Genomic DNA, 27956 nt, shown 5'->3' on the forward strand with positions numbered 1-27956 from the left:
ACTTGCTGAAGTTACAGAAATGTATCTGGTCTGACATTTGTTTGGTCACATGGACTCTGCATTTAGAACTGTTGCTTGAACAGAGACATACAATGCCTCAGCTGATGTCTTCAGTCTGTTCAGAACGCAAAATAAAGCTTAATGTGTTCCTGTCTGAAGAATGTTGTTTAAGTAGCATAAAAGTCTACAACTGCCCAGCTGTGCTTACAACGGTCATCAAGTGTAAAACAGGAAAATATACAGCTGAGAAAACGACAGGTCAACTGCAGTAGCCAGTGTGCTGGTGACACATTTCAAACTCATCTCAGCTCTCAATGGTCCTGTCACACAAACCATCCATAAACCCATAGGCATTTGTAGTGCCCTGAAAGTTAAAATGTAAAATTCATATTTGTTTGATATAGCAAGAAACGTTTCATGTTAAGTGAGGAATGTTTTTTTTTTATTTTTCTAGTTCCCTGTATCCATGTAATAACATAGATATGTATCTTTGAGAACGTTGGAGAAATGAGTAGACTTATGGGAAAAGAGGTGAGCATTGTTCGGAGACATGGCAGAGAACGTAAAAATGCTTGTATTACTGAACCGAGGACTGTTATTAAAAAGTTGCCCTGAAGTTAAATGAACGGGAGTCTGGTCATTCATTTCGGGGGTGCAACACACTCTCATTTAGTCAAAGTGCCTTGGAACTAAGTCCCTGGCAGCATTTTCAGAGTAATAGAGGCCCAGATCTACCACACCAGACAAGTCCCAAAGTGTAAGCTGTTCAAAGAGGCCCCTGAGACCATCCAGCACATAACTGCAGGGTGCAAGATGCTGGCAGGGAAAGCATACAACGCCATTAGTGTGAAATACTTACTTTGAGTAGAAAAAGACCTGTTAGTCTGCCTTTAAAAAGTCCACATCTACTTCACTTAATAATCTAAGTTAGCTGCATGAAGACACTCACAATCAGTCAGACCCCAAAAAAGATCAACTGTTGCAGCAATTGTTAGAAAAGAGGCTAAAGATGACAGTCAATCTCCCTTGGACTGGGGCTCCATGCAAGATCTCACCTCGTGGGGATCAATGACAATAACAAAGGGGAAGAATCAGCCCAGAACTACGGGAGGAGCTGGTCAATGACCTCAAGTTGGGACCACAGTTTCAAAGGTAATGCCCTACGCAGCGAGAGTTTAAAATCATGCATCGGTTCCAGTGGCGGCTCACCCATAGGGGGCGCTGGGGCACCGCCCCACCTGACCTGACTGCCTGTTTTAATTTAATTTAATTTTTTAAATAATCTCTCATTTTGAAAAAATAACCTGTGTTAATTAGATGCTATTGATGATTTTGCTTTATGCGTTTAGAACTCTCCAGAATTACATTCACTTTCAAGTTCCACGTTTAAAACGTGAACGCTTATCATGTTTGGTGTAGTAGCCAATAGGCTGTCTTGCCGGGGCGCTTGTTCGATCAGCCCCATTGTGCTGTATTTAAGCCAATGGCTCCCTGTTGCTAGGCAAAAAAGAATACATATCCGCCAATCATCGTCGAGGAATTTTATGGGTTTGGGGCACTGAAGACTCTCGCCCCAAAGTACCAAGATGCACCGCTGCAGCTGCTTGTTTACAGATGGTTTCATTCCAGCAGCGAAGTGTGTAAAATGGCGACGTCGGATGAATTTGCCGCAAATTCAGTCAAATCCTTACATCTGCTTCACTTTGGAAGAAGAACTTTTGAGGAAAAGTTCATTGTAAAACAACTCGGACCTGACAAGCCAGAAGTGAACATAACCCAACAGACGAGAGAAAAGGGTAAAACATACACCAGAACCTTTTCCCGAGATTGTGCGTGTGATAGTAGGCTATCATTTTTTTTTGTGGTGATGAAATTGTGATATTGATAGGAAGTTCTAATATTGTGCTCAGCCATGTGGATTCATGATGTCATTGTTTACATAGAGTAGATTGAAGGATAACCGAACAAAACTCTACTCCCGCTTGGCTCACGGGTGCAATACTACATGCCGTTTCATTATATTTGGTAGGATGAAGGACACATTAGTTGTGAATACAATCACCGAGTTTGAAAAGTATTTTCCGTTAATAGCGGAGTGACAGCCGATTAAACAAAGTGATGCCGGCTAGCGAGCTAGTTTTAATGTGAGCACACTAGTTTTAAACTGAGCGCTTTGCTATTGCATGGCTGATTCGATTTTTTGTTTGGGATGACACACTGTTGTGGTGAATTAGTAGTTATGTGTGGTTTTAGCAAACGCCATTGCCGCGCTTTTTACGATTACCGTAATTAACAGCCACATCGCGCAACAGATTTTCTCGTGCGGGCCACTTTACCGCGGTCGCTCTGGGGGGGAATCTCCCGCTTTTCTACGCGTTATCTCCCCCTGGGATGACAAATAGGTTGAGAAGTATGCCTAAAATGCACCAGAATGCAGGAAATCACATCTACGAAATTCAAAATTTTAAATAGCAGCACCTAAAAAAACTCACCAGCCGCCACTGATCAATGCTATAACAAATGAACGTTTACATTGTATGATTTTTAAATATTGAATTACTTGTTTTGACGTGTTTAAAGAATCCTTTGAGGAACAGGACCTTTATAGATTTTTACAAATAAGGAATTATAATAACCAAGAAATTAAACAAAGCAAGACCACGTAGCCCTCCGATTGAAATATTTGTTAAAGCTTATAAATCAGAACTCTCAACGGGACTAATATCAAAATTATATAAATGTAGTGATGATTCAGGCTCTACTAAATATATTAAAAATAGATGGGAAAGTCAGTGTCACTTTAATTTGACGAAGAATGGTAAATACTATATGTATTTCTCAGTGGAGAACCACAAAAGGGAATTTGGAGGAGATTCTAATGGAAAAACGTTTTTTTCATAACACCATATTCACAAGGAAATGTTAAAGGTTGAATGGACGATCTTTATGGCCCAAATCTGAGTCTTATTTCCTCGTGGCGTGGACTGTCGATTAGTCCTGCCACGTATCAATCATAAAACGCACCTACCGCTCACCTGCAGCCGCGTGCGGCTCGTCCCATGTTTCCGCGTGTCTAAGCGCATTGATCTATCATAGTATTGTTCCCTCAGTGTACGGGACAAAATTAGGACGGAGACTGTTCGAGCTGACTCAGAAGACGGAAATCTACGGGAGATGAGAGATGCGATGCGATCCGTCGCGCTATAAACAAACGCACGTGTGTGTTGTATCAGTCCGCACGGGGGAGTGCGCATGTGCACTTCCGCCTGAGTTCTCAAATCGCCGAAAAATCTTCCATTGCACCTTTAACTATTGGACAAACTGTGGAACCAGGAGGCAAACCACTATCACGTGTTGTGGGACTGTCCTGTTGTTCAGGGATATTGGACTGAAATGGATAAAGCACTGCAGGGTGTTTTTGACATTTAAGATAAGATAAGATAAGATAATCCTTTATTGTCCACACATGGGGAAATTTAATTGTTGCAACGCAGGTAGATACAGAGGTAGATACAGAGGAAAAGAACAGATAACTTGTAGGAAGTTTGAAAAACACTCTCAATAAACAAAAACTCCTATAGACAAAACCTCCCATTTCCCAACAAGGGATGGAGGGGAAAAATAATAAAGATAAAAATAAATAAATAAATACGATTGCATGTGATCACGACAGTAATTGCACATGAATATGTGTCACGACAGTAATTGCAAATGACAGAAATTGCACACGACAGTAATTGCACATGAATTGCTTGTGCAATTACTTTATTTATAATTATTGCAATTTCCATCCCTCTGAACTTTAGAACTGTTTAAATGGGCCTCAAAACTCCTGCCATAGACACGATAAATGGATACCTTTTGGAGTATACTTTTGGCCGCATGAAAAAAGGCCATCATAAAGAAATGGATGACACAACGATCAAAGACTGGACTGACATTGTGACAGACATCAGACAAATGGAGAAAATGACATTTGGACTTGTGGAGTGGGAGATTTTGCAAAACACAACGCACACACTCACACTCTCACACACTCACACACTCACACACTCACACACTCACACACTCACACACTCACACACTCACACACTCACACACACACACACACACTCACACACTCACACACTCACCACACTGGGATAGGCTCCAGTCACCCGCGTCCCATAACATAACACCTTATTCTTACCTTTTTGAAACAATCTGCTAGTTTTTCTATGATAATTCATTTTAATTTCTGTTCTATCTAGTTGTATATGGCATTGGATTAGTTACTGTGTCAGAGCAGCCTAATATAAGAGCAACTGCGTAATCTATTTTCTTAAAGAAACCTTTACTAATGCCCAAAATCTAGTATTTTTAAAAAGTAGACACAAACAAAAACTAAATCATATCAGAAGACAAGACAAATGTTCAACTCATTTCAGAAACTAGAACCTTTACTCTCTTCTACTCTGTACTGTGCATTTACTCAAGTAAAAGTCAAAGTGTGGCATCTGAAACATTGACTTAGCTGCTTAAAGTAAATGAAACTGATATATTAATGTAAAAGTAGCTTGGATCAGAGCTGCAAAATTAATTACAATCGAACTGAAATCGCAATTCTTTAAGTACCATAATTTCCTCCAAAAATAAATAAATAAATACATGTCCTCATAAAAACGGCAAGCTTATTCTGAAGTTATTTTATTAGTTTGCCATTTTAGTCTTTTTGTCAATTCTGGATTCGTTTAAATTGTGAACTTTTAAAATCGCAATCGCAAAACTCCAGAAAATGTGGGAATAAAATTAAATATATTTCCGCGCCTCGAGCCGCAGAATAAAACCGGGCGCATCATTTGCGGTGACGCCATGGATGTATGATATTATCGGTGACGCCCTGTCGCTTTGAACGGGGAGCGGAAATAATACCCCGTCACGTCCCCGGTCACGTCCGCGCGGTCACGTCTCTCACGTACGCAGCAGCTCAGTAAATACGGAAGTGCGCTCTCCTCCTCCTCCTGCTCCTGCTCCTCCTGCTCAGCTCCGGATGGACACGACAAACCGCTAAAACGCTGCGGCGGGACGATCTCTGTGACCGGGACCGGAGTGCGCACGTGTCCACCATGAATCCCGCGGTGGTCCCGGTGGTCCTTGTGCTGCTGCTCCAGGTGTGCTGCGCGTGTGCCAGGTGCTTTTGTGAGGTGCGTGACCCCTCGTGACCCGTGCGTGACCCCTCCTGACCCCTCGTGAAGTGGGCTTCTGTGTTCAAACCGTGGATATATTAAATTAACGGTTCAAACGCGGACTTTAAACTCGTTGTCTTTCAGATGATTCACGTGCAGAGTTGGGACAAATATTGTGAACATGTTATTTAGTCACGGAATATTGAATGTCTGCATTAAAGTGTATTCAGGACTAATCAGAGTACTGAATTACTTTATATATTACGCACAGTTTAGTGTAAAAACTGCTTTTATTTTGCTTTTGTTTCACAGTTTGTAGAGAAAAAAAAGAACCTTTCACAAATTAGAGAAATACTTTTTTTATTATTAGATCTGAAGTCTAAACTGCTCAAAGACATGATGTATTTCTCAGATTTTTGAAAGGTGACTATTCTGACTATCTCCACATAAAAGAGTAACTGAATACTCTAACTCTAAATTAGTATTAGAATATGTATTTTTAGTATTAAGTTACTTTCCCCCCCTGTTAATGTGTTAAGGTGCATTATGTAATACCTCGGGTTCATTTTCTGCTTCTCTATTTGCTTTTTCATAAAATGTCCACTGTACGTTATGAAACTTGCCTTTTAATTAAATAAATGCAAGATTGATGTTTTTGAATGGAAGAAAACTAAGAAATGACTTGTGACTTAACCTGGTTGTGTACATTTTATATATTTAATGTCGTACTGTGGAATATTCCTGTTAAAAGACGGGCGGTGCTCCCCAGACAACATGCGGTGACGGAAAATCCAGGTGGAGGTTTAGAGCTGGGTATCTTTTTCAAATCATTTAGGTTTTCGGCACAGGTACATGTTTTATAGCGTTTATTTTTAGTCACACTGCCTAGTAACATTCTGTAGAGCATAAAATGTAGTATTCAAAAGTATTTATATATTTAAAATGATACTATTTCTGTTTTGAACTAGGCTTTCGAACTTTGTATTAGAACAAACGCCATCTTTTAAATCAGAAGCTTGACGTGTCATAGAATATTGTGGCTGCGGTGACGGAAGGAGGCCGAGGTTGGAGCAGGAAACAGGAGTTTGAAGAACATGGTGAGGTCCACGTTCATAAACCTGTTTGTTTCCAGGTGACGGGAGAACTGGACGACTGCTCCTGTGACGTAGAAACCATCGACCGCTTCAACAACGAGCAGCTGTTCCCCAAACTCCAGACTCTACTGCAGACCGACTACTTCAGGTTCTACAAGGTACGAGAGGTAGAGAGGGGGAACGAGAGGTAGAGAGGGGGAACGAGAGGTAGAGAGGGGGAACGAGAGGTAGAGAGGGGGAATGAGAGGTAGAGAGGGGGAACGAGAGGTAGAGAGGGGGAACGAGAGGTAGAGAGGGGGAACGAGAGGTAGAGAGGGGGTACGAGAGGTAGAGAGGGGGAACGAGAGGTAGAGAGGGGGAACGAGAGGTAGAGAGGGGGTACGAGAGGTAGAGAGGGGGAACGAGAGGTAGAGAGGGGGAACGAGAGGTAGAGAGGGGGAACGAGAGGTAGAGAGGGGGAACGAGAGGTAGAGAGGGGGGACGAGAGGTAGAGAGGGGGGACGAGAGGTAGAGAGGGGGGACGAGAGGTAGAGAGGGGGGACGAGAGGTAGAGAGGGGGGACGAGAGGTAGAGAGGGGGGACGAGAGGTAGAGAGGGGGGACGAGAGGTAGAGAGGGGGGACGAGAGGTAGAGAGGGAGGAACGAGAGGTAGAGAGGGAGGAACGAGAGGTAGAGAGGGAGGAACGAGAGGTAGAGAGGGAGGAACGAGAGGTAGAGAGGGAGGAACGAGAGGTAGAGAGGGAGGAACGAGAGGTAGAGAGGGAGGAACGAGAGGTAGAGAGGGAGGAACGAGAGGTAGAGAGGGAGGAACGAGAGGTAGAGAGGGAGGAACGAGAGGTAGAGAGGGAGGAACGAGAGGTAGAGAGGGAGAACGAAAGGTAGAGAGGGGGAACAAGAGGGGGAACGAGAGGTAGAGAGGGGGAACGAGAGGTAGAGAGGGGGAACGAGAGGTAGAGAGGGGGAACGAGAGGTAGAGAGGGGGAACGAGAGGTAGAGAGGGGGAACGAGAGGTAGAGAGGGGGAACAAGAGGGGGAACGAGAGGTAGAGAGGGGGAACGAGAGGTAGAGAGGGAGGAACGAGAGGTAGAGAGGGAGGAACGAGAGGTAGAGAGGGGGAACGAGAGGTAGAGAGGGGGAACGAGAGGTAGAGAGGGGGAACGAGAGGTAGAGAGGGGGGACGAGAGGTAGAGAGGGGGGACGAGAGGTAGAGAGGGGGGACGAGAGGTAGAGAGGGGGGACGAGAGGTAGAGAGGGGGGACGAGAGGTAGAGAGGGGGGACGAGAGGTAGAGAGGGGGAACGAGAGGTAGAGATGGGGAACGAGATGGGGAACGAGATGGGGAACGAGAGGAGGAACGAGAGGGAGGAACGAGAGGTAGAGGGGGAACGAGGGGTAGAGGGGGAACGAGGGGTAGAGGGGGAACGAGGGGTAGAGGGGAGGAACGAGAGGTAGAGGGGAGGAACGAGAGGGGGAACGAGAGGTAGAGGGGAGGAACGAGAGGGGGAACGAGAGGTAGAGGGGAGGAACGAGAGGGGGAACGAGAGGTAGAGAGGGGGAACGAGAGGTAGAGGGGAGGAACGAGAGGGAGGAACGAGAGGTAGAGGGGGAACGAGGGGTAGAGGGGAGGAACGAGAGGAGGAACGAGAGGTAGAGGGGAGGAACGAGAGGGGGAACGAGAGGTAGAGAGGGGGAACGAGAGGTAGAGAGGGGGAACGAGAGGTAGAGATGGGGAACGAGATGGGGAACGAGATGGGGAACGAGATGGGGAACGAGATGGGGAACGAGAGGGGGAACGAGAGGGAGGTAGAGAGGGGGAACGAGAGGAGGAACGAGAGGTAGAGAGGGAGGAACGAGAGGTAGAGGGGGAACGAGAGGTAGAGGGGAGGAACGAGAGGTAGAGGGGAGGAACGAGAGGTAGAGGGGAGGAACGAGAGGTAGAGGGGAGGAACGAGAGGTAGAGAGGAAGAGCGGGAGGAAGAGCGGGAGGAAGAGCGGGAGGAAGAGCGGGAGAAGGCCGACCTTTTTGCAGAGTTGCTCCCTCACGAGGTGTTCGTCCGTTGTCCACTTGGTTTGAGCAGTTGTGGAGAGGAACCAGGCCTTGTGAGTCCTGAAAATGTCTGAGGATCATAGACTTTTCTCACAACATTATTTTCCATTCTTTTGTGAAAATTAAATACTTTTCTCTTAGTTAAAGGACTAATAAACAACTAAACTACATTGTTACAGTCTCGCAGCGCTTTGCCAGTTTCCTGCAGGACTCCAGGAGACAGAAAGTTTAGGGAAACTTTAGAATATTCTCCGTTGAGATGCAAGTTTTAACACAGTCTGTGGAACATTCAAGTGATTACAGTTACAGGTCAGGTTTGTGGAGATGCATGCCCGCTGATGCTAGTTTTAAAATATTTTTTAGTACAATAAAACCCAATAAATGTTTATAATTCATTTGATTGTGGCGGAAATCTCACAATAATATTCTGTCCTGTCTTTTTCTTCTTTGCTCTGAAGGTGAATTTGAACAAACCGTGTCCGTTCTGGACGTCCAGCAGTCACTGTGGGCTCAGGGACTGCGCCGTGAAGCCCTGCTCGCCCGTGAGTTACCGGCAGACCCTGCTTTAAACCCTGATTTAAACCCTGCTTTAGACCTGGTTTTAGTCCTAGTTTATATGTTAATATAGTTTTAAATGTGTTCCTGCAGAACGAGGTGCCAGAGGGGATCAGAACAGAAGCCCATAACAAGGTGAAAATCAATGATTACAACTGCTCTCATCTTCTGTTCCAAAATAAGATTACGTACTTACTCGTGTTTATGATCTCTATTAAAATGGCCCTTAAGTCTTGGCTCAGTCTTAGTTTAAAGCTGGTTGAGATTCTTGTTGAGATCTGGTCCAAGTTTACTTCCGGGTTTTGTCCCATGCGTGTCCCAACTCGGGCTGCAGCTATCAATTATTTTAGTAATTGAGTAAGCGATCGATTCTTTTCTTTCGATCTCAATTTTATTTGTAAATTTCGTAAACCATTAATGAGCATATTAAATATTTTTTAAAATAACTGTCATAGTAATAATAATAACAAAATATAGCCGCAAGCGGCAATGATCGGCCCTCGCCACGCCGCCGCCACGCCGCAAGAGGAGGGGGCGCAGACGCGCCCCAATTGTCCTTTTATTACGCCTACTGCTGAATCTATGACGCTGTCACATCTTCTCTCCTTTGTTTTACCATCAAAAAGCAATTTTATTTTGAATTCTTGGCAAAATGTGCGGCTTTGCCGCACAGACACCGTGACTCTTTGAATAAAAATGTGAATAACTTTTGACGGTTCACCCCTGAAGATGAGTCTCACCAAATTTCAGGTTAATAGGGCTAACGCCCTGGGAGGAGTTCGTAAATGTACGACATTTGGAAAAACTCCCGAGTCATGCTTAGCCATTTTTGAACCAATATGGCCGACATTTGGTTGGGTGGACGGCGTTGCCGTAATACTATTTTTTACTTCTCTTGTCACCATCTACCTCTGCGCCAAATTTCATGATTCTACGATCCGATTTTTTTTGGGTCATTTCATATCTCTCAATGCATTTTTGGTACATTTGGGGGCGCTGACGCGCCAATTTTTTATTTTAGAAAAGGGAAATAGCCAGAATGTAGAGAGGTACGATTTTTAGAGGTGTGCAAATTTTTGTGATTTTTCGTCAACGTTCACTGGGTGAAAAATAGGGGGGTTGAGTAAAAAAGTAAAAAATTCCGATGCGAAAACAATGTTTCCCATTTTTCAAATATCATAAACTATACATTTTCATTTGAAGCGGTCGTCATCCCAATGTAAAGTGCTCGTTTAGTGCGCACTTTTGCACGGGCTTCGCCCGTTTACAACGGTAATGTTCCATTTTCCTACTACTAATTAGTATGCACGGGGCGTGCGTTAGTGTGTTTGGAAGTGGGCGAGCGCTTCGCACTCGATTTCGTGCGCACTTTCGCAGCCGTGCTTTGCACGGCCTTACGAGACTAATAGGCCTCTCGCCAGCTTGTGGCGCTCGGGCCTAATAAAGAGTTTCTGCCTAAAATAAACACATTTTATTCTTTAATTCACCCCAAAATATTTCACTTCACCAGTCCAAATTGTTTTATTTGTATATAAAGAATACAGTGTATATATAAAAGGACTAATTAACTTTTCAAAATGAATTGATTTGCATTTATTTCACATAACTTAAATATAATAAAATATATATATATATATATATTTGTTCTTGTAAAACTTTGTTGAGTGAGACAGTGATCCCTGGTGTTTTGAGCTGTCATTTTGCAGCATTAGCTCTCTTTCACACAAAAAAAAACTCTTCCCAGTCACACTTGTACCGCTCTGTTGTGCTTTACTTGTTGCAGGTCAGACAGAAAAAGCTCTGTGTGAAACGAAAGTGCCATGCAATCCGGGCGCCACTGATTCACATGTTTTCAGTTAAATATGTCAATTAAACGATTACTCGAGGCAATAAAATAATAATTGAAGCTTTCTTGTAATCTAATTACTCTATTTACTCGTAATCGTTGCAGCCCTAGTCCCAATTTTGTTGTGTGTGAGCAAGTATGACTCATAGTCCCAGTTTTGTTCTTTTTTTTTACCAGACAAAACAGGAAGAACAAATTCTTATTTACAATGTTGCCCTGGGTTTAGTCCTGGTTTAGTCCTGGTTCAGTTCCTGTTTGTTTCTGGTGTACAGTATTCAGCAGAAGCCAATGCTGATTTGGACCAGTGTGTGAAAGCTGAGGAGCTCGGAGCAGTGGACGTGTCTCTCAGGTCAGTGTGTCCCTCCTGTGGTCAAACACAAATACTGCACTCTTCCTGAAGTGAACTGTTGTTGGCTGTTGTTAACTGCTCTTGGATGTTGTTGACTGTTGTTGTCTGTTGCTGGCTGCTGTTGCAGGTTGTCGCTGACTGTCGCGGGCTGTTGTGGGCTGTAGTTGACAGTGTTGTTGACAGTGTTGTTGACAGTGTTGTTGACAGTGTTGTTGACAGTGTTGTTGACAGTGTTGGTGACAGTGTTGGTGACAGTGTTGGTGACAGTGTTGGTGACAGTGTTGGTGACAGTGTTGGTGACAGTGTTGCAGGTTGTCGCTGACTGTTGTTGGCTGTTGTTGGCTGTTGTTGGCTGTTGTTGGCTGTTGTTGGCTGTTGTTGGCTGTTGTTGACTGTTGTTGACTCTTTTGACCGTGTGCTGCAGTGATGAGACAAGGGAGGCCCTGAAGAACTGGACCAAACACGACGAAGAGGCCCAGCGCTTCTGTGTGCTCGACGGTAACGCACTTCATTTTGCTCCTGCACTGGGCACGAGTCTGGCTCATTTTCAGTTTTAGTCATTTCGCTTGATTTCTTTATTTATTTTTCAACAACAAAAATATGCCATCTTTACCTAAAGCTGTTATATTACTTGATGTTCTGCCTCGTTATTTAATGTCATGCAGATTGGATGGGACAAGTTCTCACGAGATTGTGGAAAATGACCTTGAGAGATATTTACATTTGGCTCAGATTTAAAAAAAAAAAAAAAAGGGTTGAATGACGTTGAGAAATGGCCCGACTGTAATTTCCACTGTATTGTGAGAGCAGGGCTCTCCTGATGACATAGACCTGCTTCTCTCTTTGCCTCGCACACAAACAGAAGCTCCACTGAGGCTTTGAATGTGAAGATTTTTCACTGACATTCAGGACACATTTTACATGGAAAATGGCCCTGCTCAAACCTGCGGACAATGTTTGAGCCGGTGCGACTACTCGTCTTGTCCTGTTCTCCCGGTGACCCCACTCGTGGAAAACGCTTCCCACCTTTATCAGGCAATACTTTTAAGTCCAGCAAGTTAATAGGAAAACATCTTTTGTTTAAATATCTCAATTTGAAACTCCAGCTGTTGTTTCCTCACAAAAAATGCATAATAATTTGTTCATCATATTTTCATACAGAAATATGGCGTTTTATGTGTAAAAAAACAACAAAAAAACATTATTTCACATATTTAAATCTGAAAAATGGACAGAGCCAGTTTAAATCATTTTTTTTATTTTGTTGACACATTTGATACAAAAGCATTTACTGAGGATTTTGGATTTCTTATTTTGTTTTTGACTAAACTAGATCTGACTGCAAAATGGCAAAAATGTCCCTCATTTTTTGGACTTAAAAGTAATAAATCAGACTCCTTGTGTTGTTCAATTTGGTGTGTAGAAGCTACTTTAAGGCCTGATCCTCTTATGTGGGGGAAAAAATTCACAGAGAAATTAATAGAAGAATAAAATTATCTTTAAGAAAGATTTTACACTTTTGCCGTTTCCAAATGAAATTCTAAGGGACATTTTTCCCGAGAGGTAGGGTTAACGTGGTCACGCCTTGCAGGGGGTGGAATTCGAGACAAGAGTTGTGATCATGCCAAAATATGAGGTGGAGTAATGCAACTTGAGGGCGTGGTCTGGTGCATTCTGTGAATAGCCAGAACTGTAACTAATAAACTTAAAAACTTGCTTTAGTTATAGATTGGGGATGTTTTATGAGTTGTAGGCATTTTCCTCAAGCATAGGGGTTTTATATTCGAGGAGAGAGCAGGGCAGATGAGGGGAAACTTCCCTCTGCGTGGCCTGATACAGGACATGCGCACAGAGTGCAGCGTGGACACCGGTGATGCGCGGTTGTGTTTTGACGCACGGGCGGGTTGGGTCGGGACAATACATAGCTTCATGTGACGTCACAAGTCCGGGTCACTTCCCCCTCGCTAAAACGACACCTTAACTACGAGTAAGCTAGCCGTCATTCCGATCTCAATATTGATGCCAAAAAGTTGCTCAGTTTTTGGATGTTCAAATCATGCTTGGCAAGAAGAAAAGGTTTCTACAGGAGACGAGCAGTAAAAGGTCAAATAAGATAAGATAAGATAAGATTTTCCTTTATTGTGCCACATGGGGAAATTTCATTGGTGCAACGCAGGTAGATACAGAGGTAGATACAGAAGAACAGATCACTTATAGGAAGTCTGAAAAACACTTTCAGTAGAAGATCTCCTATAAATAAATAAAAACTCCCATAGACAAATAAATACCATTGCGTGTGATCACGACAGTAATTGCACATGAATATGTGTCACGACAGCACATAGATTGCACATGAATTTCACAGTAATTGCACATGAATTCCAACAGCAATTGCACATATGACGGAATTGCACATCAGTATTAGGTTAGGTCAGTATTGCGAGTGTTCAGTACTAACAGTTTTTGTTATAAAGTCTGACAGCAGCAGGAAGGAAAGACCTACGGAACCTTTCCTTCACACATCGAGGGTGGATCAGTCTCTCACTGAAGCTGCTCTCCAGAGCGGAGAGAGTGTCCTGCAGGGGGTGACACTCATGGTCCAGCATAGATGTGAATCTAGCCAGGACCCTCCTGTCCCCCACCTCCTGCACCGAGTCCAGAGCACAGCCCAGGACGGAGCTGGACTTCTTGATGACTCTGTCCAGCTTCCTCCTCTCCCTCTCTGTGATGCTGCTGCTCCAGCAGGCCACACCATACAGGAGGGCTGATGCCACCACAGAGTCGTAGAAGGTCTTCAGGAGTGGCCCTGTCACTCCAAAAGACCTGAGTCTCCTCAGGAGGTAGAGCCGACTCTGGCTCTTCCTGTACAGTGCGTCTGTGTTATGAGTCCAGTCCAGTTTTGTATGAGTCCACTCTCTCAATGTCCCGTCCCTGGATGTTCACTGGTGAGGGGGCAGTGGGGTGGCGTCTGCGGAAATCCACCACCATCTCCTTGGTCTTCCCCGCGTTGATGAGGAGGTGGTTCCGCTGACACCAGTCCACAAAGTCCTGCGCCAGTCCTCTGTACTCTGCGTCATCGTCGTCCGTGATGAGTCCGATGATGGCAGAGTCGTCAGAGAACTTCTGCAGGACACAGCTGTCCGTGTCATGTCTGAAGTCTGCAGTGTAAAGGGTGAAGAGAAAGGGCGCGAGGACAGTGCCCTGGGGCGCCCCCACACTGCAGGTCCGAGTGTCAGACACACAGTTCCGGGCTCTCACAAACTGGGGTCGGTCTGTGAGGTAGTCCAGGATCCACTCTGCCAGGTCATACTCCACACCAGCCGTCTCCAGCTTGTCCCTCAGGAGCAGCGGCTGGATGGTGTTGAAGGCGCTGGAAAGATCGAAGAACAGAATCCTCACAGAGCTGCCAGGCTTTTCCAGGTGAGAGAGAGAGAGCGGTGCAGCAGGGAGATGACGGCGTCCTCCACTCCGATGCCAGACCGATATGCAAACTGCAGCGGGTCCATGGCTGAGCTCACGGTGGAGCGGAGGTGGTCCAGGACTAGCCGCTCCAGTGTCTTCATCAGGTGGGACGTGAGAGCCACTGGCCTGAAGCTGTTGAGATCTTTGGGGCGCGGTGTCTTAGGCACAGGTACCACCCTCAGCTTCAGGCTCATGTTGAAGACATGCTCCATAACTCCACACAGTTCATCTGCGCAGGACTTAAGGAGCCTGGGGCTGATGCCATCAGGTCCTGCTCCCTTCCTCACTTTAATCCTCTTCAGCTCACTCCTCACCTGTGCTGCTGTGACAGTCAGTGGTTGGCAGGGGGACCGTGTGCTGGGAGGATGGGTGAGTCCAGGCGAAGTGGGGAGCTGATGGTCCGGGACAGATAAGCGAAGAGGAACAGATGCAGGGCATTGTCCAGCTGTGGAAGAGGGAGCATGCAGCTGTGCAGGGGGAGGGGCGGGTGACCGATCAAACCTCAAGAAGTGAGCATTTAAATCATTCACCCACTGTAGATCCCCCTCTGTCTGGGCAGGGGGGATTTTGAAGCCCGAGATGGTTTTCAGGCTCCTCCACACTCCCTGAATGTTCTTTTGCTGCAGCTGCTCCTCCATCCTCCTCTTGTAGCCGGCCTCAGCCTGCCTGATCTTCCTCCTCAGCTCCTTCTGCACAGTCCTCAGCTCCTCCTTGTTCCCTGACCTGAAGGCTCTCTTCTTCTCCTTCAGCAGAGCCTTCAGTTCACGGTTAATCCATGGCTTGTTGTTTGGAAAACACCGCACCGTCCGGGAGGGAACAATGTTCTCAAAACAGAAGTTGATGTAGTCCGTGATGCACTCTGTGATGGTGTTGATGTCCTCCCCATGTGGGTCATAAAGCTCAGTCCAGACAGTGGTGCTGAAGCAGTCCCTCAGAGCCTCCTCGCTCTCAGCAGACCACATCCTCACCTCACGGGACACCACAGGCTGCCTGCGCACGATGGGTTCATACACAGGCCTCAGACCTCAGTACAAGGTTGTGGTCCGAGCTGCCCAGGGGAGGGAGGGGGGAAGAAGAATAAGCCTCCTTGGTGTTGGCAAAAAACAAGTCCAATGTTCTATTCTCTCTGGTGGGGCAGGTAACATACTGGATGTATGTTGGTAGAACAGAAGAGGGAGAAGCGTGGTTAAAGTCACCAGAGATGAGGAAGAGAGCCTGTGGATGCTGTGTTTGCAGCCTACAAGTGCAGGAGAGCAGTGCTTCACAAGCATTTTCAGCATTGGCAGACGGGGCCACATAGACTGCGATCAAAATCACATGTGAGAACTCCCGGGGCAGATAATATGGCCTCATGCCAATAGCCAATAGTTCAATATCCTTGTTACATAGCTGCTCCCTCACTGTGCAGTGTTCGGGTTTGCACCAGCTCGTGTTCACATACACCGCCAGACCTCCACCTCTTTTCTTCAAGCATTCTCTCGTTCTGTTTGCCCGCAGCAGATGAAAATTGTCCAAACCTACAATAGAGCCTGGCATTTCTGCTGTTAACCAGGTCTCTGTGAAAATCAAGACGCTGCTGTCCCTATAAATCCTCTGGGACTGCATGAGGCTCGCTATTTCCGTCATTTTATTTTGAAGGGACCTCACGTTACCCATGACTACGGCGGGAACCGACTTCCTGTTTGTCCCTCTCTTCTCTCGGAGTTTACGTCCAGCCCGTCTGCTTCGTTGCGTTTTCCTTAGGATGTCCGCCGGGATAACGTGACGATCTCCGGGTAAGACGACTGTTCTCCGCAGTTTCATGAGTTCTTCCTTTGTGTAAACGCGGTACGGCACCGGGCCGGGGGCGGGGCCGGAGCCGGGGGACTCAGAGCCAAGACACATCGCAACGACACAACGAAAACACTTAATCCAGCCGAATAAAGTCAAAACAAGTTAATTTAAAGCGATTCCAGTGCGTGTCCCGATCGTTCGTGAAGTTCCTCTTTCATATAAACGTGTACCGACGACACGCCGTACTTTAGCGGCGGCCGGAGGGCGCGGGGGGGGCTGGTGGGCTCGCTCGGAGCTAGCTCACGTCACAACAACACAACGAACGCAACGAAAAACGCTCATCCAGCCGAAAAAAATCAAAAACAGTTGAATTAAAAAACTATTCCAGCGCGTGTCCCTATCGTACAGTAAAATAGAAAAAATATACTAACTATATTTACAAAATACAGGAGATAAAGCACAATAAGTGTGAGAAAGAAGAGAGAGCGTTTACACCGGGCTGCCAGCTGTACCAGCGCCTTATGACGCCTAAATACGAACTCTAGTGGCTACAAGCGATCAAACGAGTCGAAGATGGCAAGACAGAGTCCAACACCAAAGTGGACTTACGTTTGCAGTCGTCATTTCATAAACTGTTAGTTCATGTAGGCCTAGTTAGCATAATTATTGTTTATTATCAAACTAGATTTATTTTCTCTGCTGACATTAGCTCAAATTTCAACACTCAAGATTGACAAGGAAACATTTATATGACTATATGCCTACCTTTAAAAAATATGTATGTATGACTTTTTGTAATTTCTCTTTGGTGTAATACTCTGGTGTAGGGGCTCTCGATCAGGTACTCATAAATGGCTGGCCATTCGAGATTTGGCCAGCATGTAGGATCGTTTGCCCATGAACCTTCGGGTATCTTGTAAGGACAACATTTTAGCCCAGTGTGTGATATCTTCAGCTCATAACGATGCTTTTCTGATGGCTGATTGCATCTCTCGTCTCGCAGATTTCCTTCTCTTCTGAGCTCGAACACAGTCTTTCTCTGTCATCATTTTGTACTGTACACTGAAGGAACTCACTAACCACACACCAGCATATCAACCATGCATGCGCAGCCAGGGAAACATGCTGCCAGAACGAGCCTGCAGGTGTGCAGGCGGTGCGTCCTATGATTGACATGTGGCGCTGTCCATGCTACGAGGAAATGAGACTCAGATTTGGTGCCAAAAAATCCTCTTATCACTTTTTAAGGTGTCGTTTCCCCCTCGCAAAATGGCTGCATGCGTTACTAGGTCAAGTGACCCGGATGATGACGTCAGCGTGAAGCTATGTATAAAGTATAATTTCATTGCAGGGCAGGGCTGGTTTAGACAATGCAATGCTGAACATCTGTGCTTTGGCTGTATCATTTGCATTTTGCTGCGTCTAAATTCACTTCCTCGTTTAGCTTGTTTCTTTGTGAATATGTGACTGATTGTAATTGTAATCCTCTCTCCACAATCTCACTGTCCATAGAAACGGCGTGGAAACAGTTGTTGGGGATCACGGGGCGCGGGGTCTAGAGGAGTTCGGCTGTGGTGCTTCTTGTTTGTGTATATAATGAAGACTCCAGAGAGATGCATTTGAGTCAGTGGATTGACTTGTAAGATCGACTTCATAGCTTAGTACACAGTTCATACAATCGGAGCGCTCCTGTGTCACAATGCTGTTACTGGACTGTACCATTTTGCAACATTGAGGGGGGAGCCCGTAACATTTCCCCTTTCATAGTTAGCAACTTTATCATCAAGAAATGACTGGAACAAGTTATTTCAAACAAAACATTCAGCAAACAGAATAACCAATTTATTTATTTTTTTATTTTTTTTTTAGATGCATTTTGGTGCACTCAATAGTGATTTGTTGAAGATTGAGATGAGCGGCTTGAGATCCGTTTCTGCTGTTATCTCATCCCTGCCACAGAGATAATAATGAAAGCGCTGACATGCGAATGCTCAAGAACTCCATCTCAATTTGTGCATAATTCTGTTCAGTCTGTACACGAGATGCAAATCCGACTGGCTGTCCATCTTGTAGGAGACGGCGTCCTAGTCCCTTCTGGCTTGCTTCACTTTGATTTGTGACTGGCTTTGTACTGGCTTTGACATTGTAGTATTTCAAAACTGGTGCTGCTGTGACAAGCCTTTTGATCTCCAGCACTGCTGCTTCATGTTTAGGCAGCCAGTGAATCACATCCTTGTCCAGTAACCAATGCAGCGACTCACACACTTCTGAAAGGTGTGGCAGAAACTTGGCAAGGTAGGTAACAAAACCTAGGAATCTTTGGACTGCTTTAGCATCAGTGAGGTGTGGCATGTCCTGAACCACTCTTATTTTCTCAGAGTCTGGCCCTCTCCTGACAGAATGTGCTTATGAAATTTTACCTCTTACTTTGAACTGCAACTTCTTGATGCTCAATCTCAGTTTTATCTCCCGACACCTGTCCAGTAGTGCAATCAACTTCGTGTCATGATCTGCCATTGCCTCAGCGTCTGAGTCCCCACACCTCACAATGTGTATGTCATCTGCCATGGCCTCAACCCCTCTGAGCCCGGCTAAAAGTTCATGCTTCTCACGTTGATTCACTTCCGGTGCCACAGATCCTCCAAAAGGCAGCTTAAGCTAACGGTACCTGCCCCACCGAGTCCAGAAGGTTGTCATGTGGCTGCTTTCTCTGTCCAACGTGCATTGTAGAAAAGCATCTCGAGCATCAAGTGTGAAGACTTTGGGAGTTTGTACAGTACGTCATCCAGTGGTGGTATTTGGTATCGAGAGCGCCTCAATGCTTTATTGAGGGCTTTTAGGTCAATGCAATGATTGAGTTTTTCAGGCTGCTTGACAAACACTAAGTTGCTTATTCATTCAGTTGGCTCAGATATTGGGGTTATGTGACAGTCTTTCTCATGTTTGTCCAGCTGAGTCTCTACAGGGCTTCTGAGTGCCACAGGGACGTTTCTGCGTGAGGCCTGTACAGGACTTGCTCTGCTGTCCAGCTCAAAGTGAACTTCCCCAGGGAGAGACTGAACATGCCCACTGAACAAATCTGCATAGAGTCAGTAAGTTGCTGTATGGTTAAATACATTGGGGTACCCTGTTCTATTTTGTTCAATTCCTCAGGGATGGTGAAGTGCATTAGTCCTAGCTCAACACTTGTGCCTGAGAGGAGGGGCCTTTGTGGTATCTGACTATCTCAAAGTCTGGCATGTGTCTCTTGCCCTGCACCACACACTCTGTTCTAAATATATCAATCGAATTCAGCGTTTCCCCAGAATACAGAAGGAGCCTGGCTTTGCTGGGCAATAGTGGAACATTGGGCGGCAGTTTTTTCTTATCTTTAATGCTCATCACATTGCAAGTTGCTCCTGAGTCCAGCTGGCACCTTTGTAAAACTCCATTGAATTTTAGAGTGGCAAGCCACAAGTGGTTTCTGCCTAATAGATCGGGTTGTCCAGGTCCTCCTCTTTGCCGTTGACGTAATTTGCCGTGTTCACTCTTTTAACAGGGCAGGACTTCTTCATGCACACCTTGGCAAAATGTTTTTGTGTACCACACCTACGGCATGTTTTACCAAAAAAACATGACGTGGCATGTACCACAGTATTTGCATGCTTTGTAATTTCATCCTTTGCATGTTGTGTGGCTCGTCTGTGCGCTGTAATAGCCGCTGCTGATGCCTGTTTGTGATAAAAACCCTTTCAAGTGGCCAGTCCTGGGACATTTTAACTGCAGACGTCAATGTGAGATCTTTTTCGCTCTCATCGCTAATGCCTAGGACAAGCCTGCCTTCTATTAGCTCCTCTCTTAGTTCACCATAGTCATATGAAGTAGCCTTCTCTGTTTTGTTACAAATTAATCAATAGGCTCGCTTTCGTCTTTACTTTTTCCAAACATACTATCTTTCAAAGGACATTTCTTTGGGCTTGAAGTAGCTCTTCAGCACATCCAAAATAGCCTTTACGTCCTCCTGTTGCTCCGCTGACATGCTTGTACAGTCTGTACTTTTTTGTCTTTATTGTTTCCGGTTAACTTCATTTCCTCGTTAGCTCAAAGCTAGTACTATAAATTTGCCTTGAAAATAAACTTCTTGAGTCCTTGATCTTGCGCTCACAGCTGAAAAATGTTACCTCCAAGCGACGGGTGTACTGGTATTTCTGACACCATGTTTGTGTACCGTATTTTGCGCACGAAAAGACTCACCGGATTATTAAGCGCACCATCAGCTATCTGTGTACCATGTGTACTGGTCCATACATAAAGCGCACCGGACGATAAAGCGCATAAGATAAACAAAACGGACAGATAAGTCAGAGTCAGTTGAGCTTTATGAAACGCGTTCAACTCATTCAGATCATTGTTCAACATCAAAACACACTCTATCGCTAACAGACACGTTGGCGTATTCACAACAACTCCAGGCCTCGTTCAGTTGCAACACGTAAAATACAACACAATACACTCACTTTTTCAGTTCATTCCTCGTCATCAAATCCTTCAAATGCAGCTGAAGTACATCCCGCATAGCTCTGACCAGACGTCCCGATTTACCTGGGACAGCCCCGATTGTTTACGTCCAGTGTTCCGGTGCATTTGTCCTGGTTTCGCACAGACTTTGTCCCGTGTGTCCTGGTTTAATGTCTGCTGGGGCGCATAATGGTTAAAGCAGCCAAAGCGCTGATGGTGCTCCGTGCTAAAATCTCTTTGGTCATGTGATGCCGCATCTCGGATCCACGCGGCAGTTCATTTCTTGTGATAATATAACAGATCCAATGATCTCTTGGTAGTAGCCATCTTGGGACCTTCCAGTTTCTTGGGGTCCTTCATTTACCGGTAGGTGTCTGCGTTGTGCCTGACTGAAAATGTTGTTTACGTTTTGACAAAGTTTTGCGTGCGCCGCGTGTAGCAGAAGATTACTGTTCCCAGAATGCTTTGCACACATGTTGTTGGGACTTCCGGTTCCGGAGTACTGTAACTCTTGTCGTGCATCGGCGTCTCGTGTCCCAAATCTTCTTTATACACCGTGTACCACACAAAATATCTGTATATGTCAGTAAGCACAACCATAAATAAACCATATATTATGCGCACGGACGGCTTTTGAGGACGTTAAAGACTTTTACGTGCGCCTAATAGTGCGGAAAATATGGTATATAATGAAGACTCCATACAGATGCATTTGACTCAGTGTATTGACTTGTAAGACGGCTACATAGCTTAGTACACGGTTCATAATATGAATAATATAAATATGAATGCCAGAGCCAAAATCGACTTTATTCTCGTTCTCGCAGCCCTATATGCCCTATAAGAGCAAACTTCTTGTTTCTTATGATGTATGAATTGTCTTTTAAAGCTCTTTGCGCGACGTTGGACACCTGTTTACTGCGCAGTCTGTGCCAGACTTGAATTTGCTCAGCTTAGAGAGGAACGTTATTTGGCGAATTTCGAATAAATCCCCACTGTCACATCACATCACCCACAATCCTTGCGTGAAACTGGCACCGACTGACAGCCCAACATGAGATCCGCATATGCAATGAGTCTGAGCTGACCACAGTGTGTGCTCCATTCTCGCGACCTCCGGACCACGCAGCATCCCATCGAGCAATCCGGCTCGGTTAAATTGGCAGAAGCCCATCTTGAGAACATTCGCCGCGTTGTGCAAAACAGATAAATGTTAATTAAATAAAGAAACAATGCTCCAGTTGCATTTAAATGTTTTATTTTATCTATACGTTTTATTTTTTAATTCTTGGATCTCATTGAAAAACAGGAAATCAACCCGTTGCTCATATCTTTCAGTCATTGGATCAAACACCTGCACCATATATGGACTGGCACCATCCCACTTCAGCCTCCAGGGGCCAAGGCCAGCATTTAGGTCGGCGAGGTAGCAAAATAGCGCCCTGGCCCCGCCCCTTGGAAAAGGCTCAAGTTAACGCTACCTCCGGGGACAGAATATGGCCCTAAATTTTGAGAGAGAAAACTGACCAAAAACCTAGAATTGAAGTCTCTCCTTGAAGATTCACTAATCCCCTACAATTGTCCTCCTTGTGTCGTTCAGATGAAGCGGCTCCAGACTCTGAGTTTGTGGATCTGCTCCTGAACCCGGAGAGATTCACCGGCTACAAGGGCCCCGAGGCTTGGAGGATCTGGACCTGCATCTATGAGGAGAACTGCTTCAAGTAGGACCTACTTTGAACCTGCTTTGAACCTGCTTTGAACCCGCTTTGAACCCGCTTTGAACCCGCTTTGAACCCACTTTGGACCCGCTTTGGACCCGCTTTGGACCTGCTTTGGACCTGTGTGACAACTGAATTTATTTTACTTTAACCTGATCAGCATAATTTGTCTTTATAATAAAAGTATACTTGTAAATGTTCAAATATGTTACTACATTTGTAAAATTCCTTGGACAATAATAACAAAAAAAAAAGCATGGTTTTCTTTTTTTACTTGTGATATCTCAGGAAAAGCATTTCACATGGTTCATGTTCAGGACAGAAGTGCAGAGCCTAAAAATAGACTTAAATGATATTTTTTGATTAAACTTTTTGTGCTCTAGTGATTCATTCGCATTTCTCTTCCTCAGACCTTATTCCGTGAAAAGACCTCTGAGCTTGTTCCACAGCCGCTCTGAAGGTGCAGTTCTCTAGATACTTTTTATATGTCTGTGTTAGCCTTTTAATGATGCAGCATTTGTGGTCTCTTTGCAGCGAGGACGTTCTATGCTTGGCTGGAAGGTGAGGAGTTCTGTGTGATAGGCTCTTTTCCAGCACTCTGTGATTGTGTGTTTGTGCGTTTCAGGGCAGTGTGTGGAGAAGAGGGCCTTTTATCGGCTCATCTCGGGACTCCACTCTTCCATCAACATCCACCTCAGCGCCAGATACCTGCTCAACGGTATGAGGTTCACTCAGTGATATGAGGTTCACGCAGCGGTACAACATTTGGCCAGGTTCAGCGAACACAGATAACAGAAGTGTCGCCGGCCAGGAGCGACTTTAGTAAAAACAGTGATTTGACGTCCGATGGGAGACGCAAAGACTGATTACTTTTCTCTTAAGTCATTTTAACTCCATAAACAACGAAGACTGGCAAAATGGATAATCTTTTCTGGCGTAAAGTTCAGTTGACTCATTTTACTGTTCCAAAAGCTAGCAGCCAATAAATCAAACATGGTTTAGTCCTGGTTTAGTCCTGGTTTGGACCGGGTTTACACTGGGTTTACACCAGGTTTACACAGAATTTAGGCCGTGTCTAAACACCGAAGAAGAACCAAGCTTCCTGCAGTACTGCTCAACGGCCTGTAGGGGCCACTAAAAGACAGTGACTTCAGTCACAAGTTTCAGCTGCAGAAGTGAAGGGAAAACGGGCTTTGGATTTTTAATTATTTCAATTTGGAACAATTGAAATATGTTGTGATTTTAGATTGTATTTGTCAATCCCTGCTGGCCCTGATTGCCCTGACCGCACGCCACTGTCACATATATGCCAATATATAAAAAAGAGCTAGGGTTTCTCAGGAGAGTTGTCTTCAGATCGTTGTCGTATTCAAGGCTGGCTTTTCATCCAGAGACAGCAGGGGGCGACGTTAAACACTTCTAATGCCCCCAAAACACATATTTAACCACCACAGGGACTTACAATGACGTTTAATAAGGTGAAAATTGTACTTAATTCTGTTTTAAGAAAATGTACTTTGTTACTGACACGTTTGGCAGCGACTTTGATTGTTCTCTTGAAACGTCTCACTGAACGTCACTTTTGCTGTTGCAGATGTGTGGTTTAAGAAGACGTGGGGTCCGAACGTGACCGAGTTCCTTTCACGCTTCGACTCAGAGTTGACGGAGGGGGAGGGGCCTAAGCGTTTGAGGAATCTGTACTTCCTGTTCCTGATGGAGCTGCGTGCGCTGGTCAAAGTTCTTCCCGTGGTCAGCGAGGAGTCCTTCAGGCTCTTCACCGGGCAGCCAAGACGGGACCAGAGCCACAAAAAGCTGCTTCTGGACATTCTGCACACGGCACGGTCAGTCTCCACCAGCAGGAGGCAGTTATCATGACAAAATGACAAAGTGGTTGGAGATTAAGATGGGGCTGCGCAATTTACTGCAAAAGTATTGACTATTGCAATATTGGTTTACGCCCAAAAAATATAATAGCAACCAACTAAATTGCAGTATTTCAGTCTTTTTGTCAAATGAGAACTTTAAACAGAATCGTATTATTGAAACATAACTCACAGCTAGATTATTTTTCCCAAATCATGCCGCTCTAACAGGAAAAAGGACACAGGGGAACTAACCACTGGACCCAAACTCACATGGAGCCCGGAATATGTGCTCTCCACTGAGCCACTGAGCACCACACTTATATATTTGTTTCTTATTTAGTTCATCATTTAAATTACAGAGAACAATAATCCAGAATCATGGTGTCATTTCCAGATCTTTCCCGTTGCATTTCAATGAGACGTCGCTGTTCGCCGGAGACGAAAGAGAAGTGGCCAAACTCAAGGTATAGCTGCTCATCGTGTTTGAATGACTGTATTATGTGTTCACTGCCTGCTGAGCCTCTGCTGTTTCAGGACGACCTACGTCTGGCCTTTCTCAACATCTCTCGCATCATGGACTGTGTCGAGTGCTTCAAGTGTCGCATGTGGGGAAAACTGCAGGTGAAAACAACCACTGCAATGACTTTAGAAACGATGAGGTCTCATACAATTTAAAAAAAAAAAACATATTCAGCTAAACAATCCCAGTAGGTTGTCTCCTCCTGCTGAACAAACGGCTACAGGTAATCTTTCAGTGTTTAATCTTCACATTTCTGAAACGACCATGTGGAAAGACGAATCCCGTGGTCCTAGAGAAGATGGCATAGAGCAGAGAATCTTAGACATCTAAGGAGAATCAGAAACTAATCTACTGCAGCTCCACGGTTTTTACCATCAAGAATCCTCAAAAGAAAGGATTGTTCTTCTCTAAGAGCCCCAAAGACATGGTTTGTCTCCAGAAATGGCTCAGAAAACGAACAGAAATCTAAATTTTACACATTATTTCATTCATCTTCATCAAAGTGCAGAGACACGTACCATGGCTAAGACGATACAAAAAAAAGAGTACTTTATTAATTATTATGAAAACCCTTCAGGGCCCAGCCAGCTCTAACAGCGGCGTGTCGGGGTCAGAGGTCAGCCCAGACCTGGTTTATGGTCCATATCTCTAATTACTGGGCTGACGTGAAACAAAAACTGGCACAATGTTCAGCGACTTCTCTGTCGGCAGAAATAAACAAATTCTTTTCTCACCATTGCCTCCCGAGTCGTGCCATTGTTTGATTACATAAGATTGATGACAATCTTTTAACGACCAGAAGCAATACGACTGATGCAGAATAAAGACTCGGGCCGAACTTGACCACTGACCTCTGACCTTTGTCCTCTGACCTCTGTCCCGTTGCAGACTCAGGGTTTGGGCACCGCTCTGAAGATCCTGTTCTCCAGCTCGTCGTCGCTCACACTCAATAGACAAGAACTGGTCGCCCTTGTCAACGCACTTGGACGGTAACAAACCCTACTGGCCTGTTTAGTCCTGGTTTAGACCTGCCTTAGACCTGCCTTAGACCTGCCTTAGACCTGCCTTAGACCTGCCTTAGACCTGCCTTAGACCTGCTTCCTGGTTGGACATGAGCACAAATATGACATAGGTAGAGGTACTTCCACAACTGTTTCCTAGCAACCGGACTGTAAACAAGAGCCAAAATCCATATAAATAACAACAGTTATGATTTGACACACAATAATACCATATAAAACTCTTATTTTGTTGAACGATGGTTTAAACTGTCAGAAAAGTGTGTCAGTTAAAGGTTGAATGGACGATTTTTTTTGGCATAAATTTGAGTCGTATTTCCTCGTGGCGTGGACTGCCGATTAGTCCTGCCACGTATCAATCATAAAACGCACCTACCGCTCACCTGCAGCCGCGTGCGTCTCGTCCCACATTTCCGCGTGTCTACTGATCTATCATAATATAGTTCCCTCAGTGTACGGGACAAAATGAAGACGGAGAAAGACAGTTCGAGCTGACGCAGAAGTGGACAGAAATCTACGGGAGACGAGAGATGCGATGCGCTCCGTTGCGCTAATAAACAAACGCACGTGTGTGTTGTATCAGTCCGCACGGGGGAGTGCGCATGTGCACTTCCGACTGAGTTCTCAAATCGCCGAAAAATCGTCCATTGCGCCTTTTTAAGTGTAAACTGTCTGTTTTCAACAGCACGTTGCACACTGACGACATCACAGAGGGATTCAGCTCTACTTCCTGTTATTTTACACCCTTATAAACTCTCCACAAACTAAAACTTAATGGAAGTAAAACTGACGGCTACCACAGGTTCTACACCTCCAAACTGAGTAAAAATGAGAAAAACAGGAGAACCTTCAGATGGACTTTAATCTCTAATCTCTAAACTGCCTTCAGTTTAGAGATTTCCACATTATCTCCAGTCATCATTTCTGTTGCGTTTTGTGGTTCGTCAGACATCTTTTCTACAAAGAACACACACTTGTAGCTTCTTTGTTCCAGTTTATTTCCATCAGGTGCAGAGGTCAACAGCAATCAATTTATATCCCGCCAAGACACCAGGTAGAGGAAGTGGTCACAACCGGAAGTGATCAAATATAACAACAAAATAATACATTAACATAAAGTGCACGTAAATAACAATATGTATGAGAACACAATTCTAACAATTTCGCTTTCATTTGTTTGTTTTGTAGGATCTCGACGAGCATCAGGGAGTTGAAGAACTTCAGGGAGCTTCTGTCTGAAGACACAGGACACTGTTCAAAACATGGTTACATTACATAACATTAGCCAGATCCTCTCGACTTCATTGACATCGATTGTTCATGCAGGTTTTAACTTGAAAAAAGTGTGTTAAATATTGAAAGAGTTAGTTGCAGTTTTTCTTTCACCAAACACCAGATCTGATTATTGGTTATCTGCTCTGAACTCCTGCCGTTCCTCTTTTCAGTTTGATCTAATCTGGGTTTGAGAGCTCTGTGACAGCTCTTTCTAAATCTTGATTCAATTTGACTTTGCCACTGTAAAAACACAAGTCTGATAACGCTGATTGTCGCGTTTGTTTTAGTCAGTTGTAATTGCACTCTTTGCCCATAGATGGCGCTGTTTGTCCAGGTCCAACACTGAAATGAAACGTTTTCCTGCACTATTTTCATGTAAAGCTGATTTATAAATAAGACCAAAAAATATTCTTAATGTTTCTGTGGAATAATTTTTAAAATGTGTTTAAAAAGTGACTTGTTTCATATTAAAAACTGGACAGAATGGGACACTTTTCTTTGATTTTCTTTCCTTATTTTTAGTAAAACAACATATTTTTGTTCCAACCTGTTGTCTTAAGATTGTATTTTTTTCCATTGTATTTTTGGTCAACACATTATTTTCATTTTCACATTAAACTGGAACAAAATGACTTGCAATTTACAGTTTATGACTGACAAATACTTGTTTTTTAGTAACTCATTAATTAAAAAAAATATTCTAGTCTAATTTACAAATATGTAATGTTCCGTCAGATAATGACATTAAACTTTGTGTCCAAAGAAACCTCAG

General features: G+C 44.5%; 1 protein-coding gene across 1 annotated transcript; it reads left to right on the plus strand.

Annotated features, from left to right (window-relative positions):
* The first annotated feature begins 5000 nt into the window (after positions 1-5000).
* ero1a (endoplasmic reticulum oxidoreductase 1 alpha) lies at positions 5001-27828 on the plus strand. Its single transcript, XM_072465313.1, has 15 exons — positions 5001-5183; positions 6298-6417; positions 8764-8847; positions 8954-8995; positions 10979-11055; positions 11480-11553; positions 22388-22508; positions 22916-22965; positions 23040-23066; positions 23131-23223; positions 24100-24346; positions 24765-24834; positions 24905-24991; positions 25779-25879; positions 27098-27828. Exons 1-15 carry the CDS (start codon positions 5106-5108, stop codon positions 27186-27188), a joined length of 1362 nt encoding a protein of 453 aa, XP_072321414.1. The 5' UTR covers positions 5001-5105; the 3' UTR covers positions 27189-27828.
* The last annotated feature ends 128 nt before the right edge of the window (positions 27829-27956 follow it).

The sequence above is a fragment of the Eucyclogobius newberryi genome, unplaced genomic scaffold, assembly GCF_026437365.1.
Source record: "Eucyclogobius newberryi isolate DKJ021-1_F unplaced genomic scaffold, fEucNew1.0.hap1 SCAF_5, whole genome shotgun sequence".
Taxonomy (NCBI): domain Eukaryota; kingdom Metazoa; phylum Chordata; class Actinopteri; order Gobiiformes; family Gobiidae; genus Eucyclogobius; species Eucyclogobius newberryi.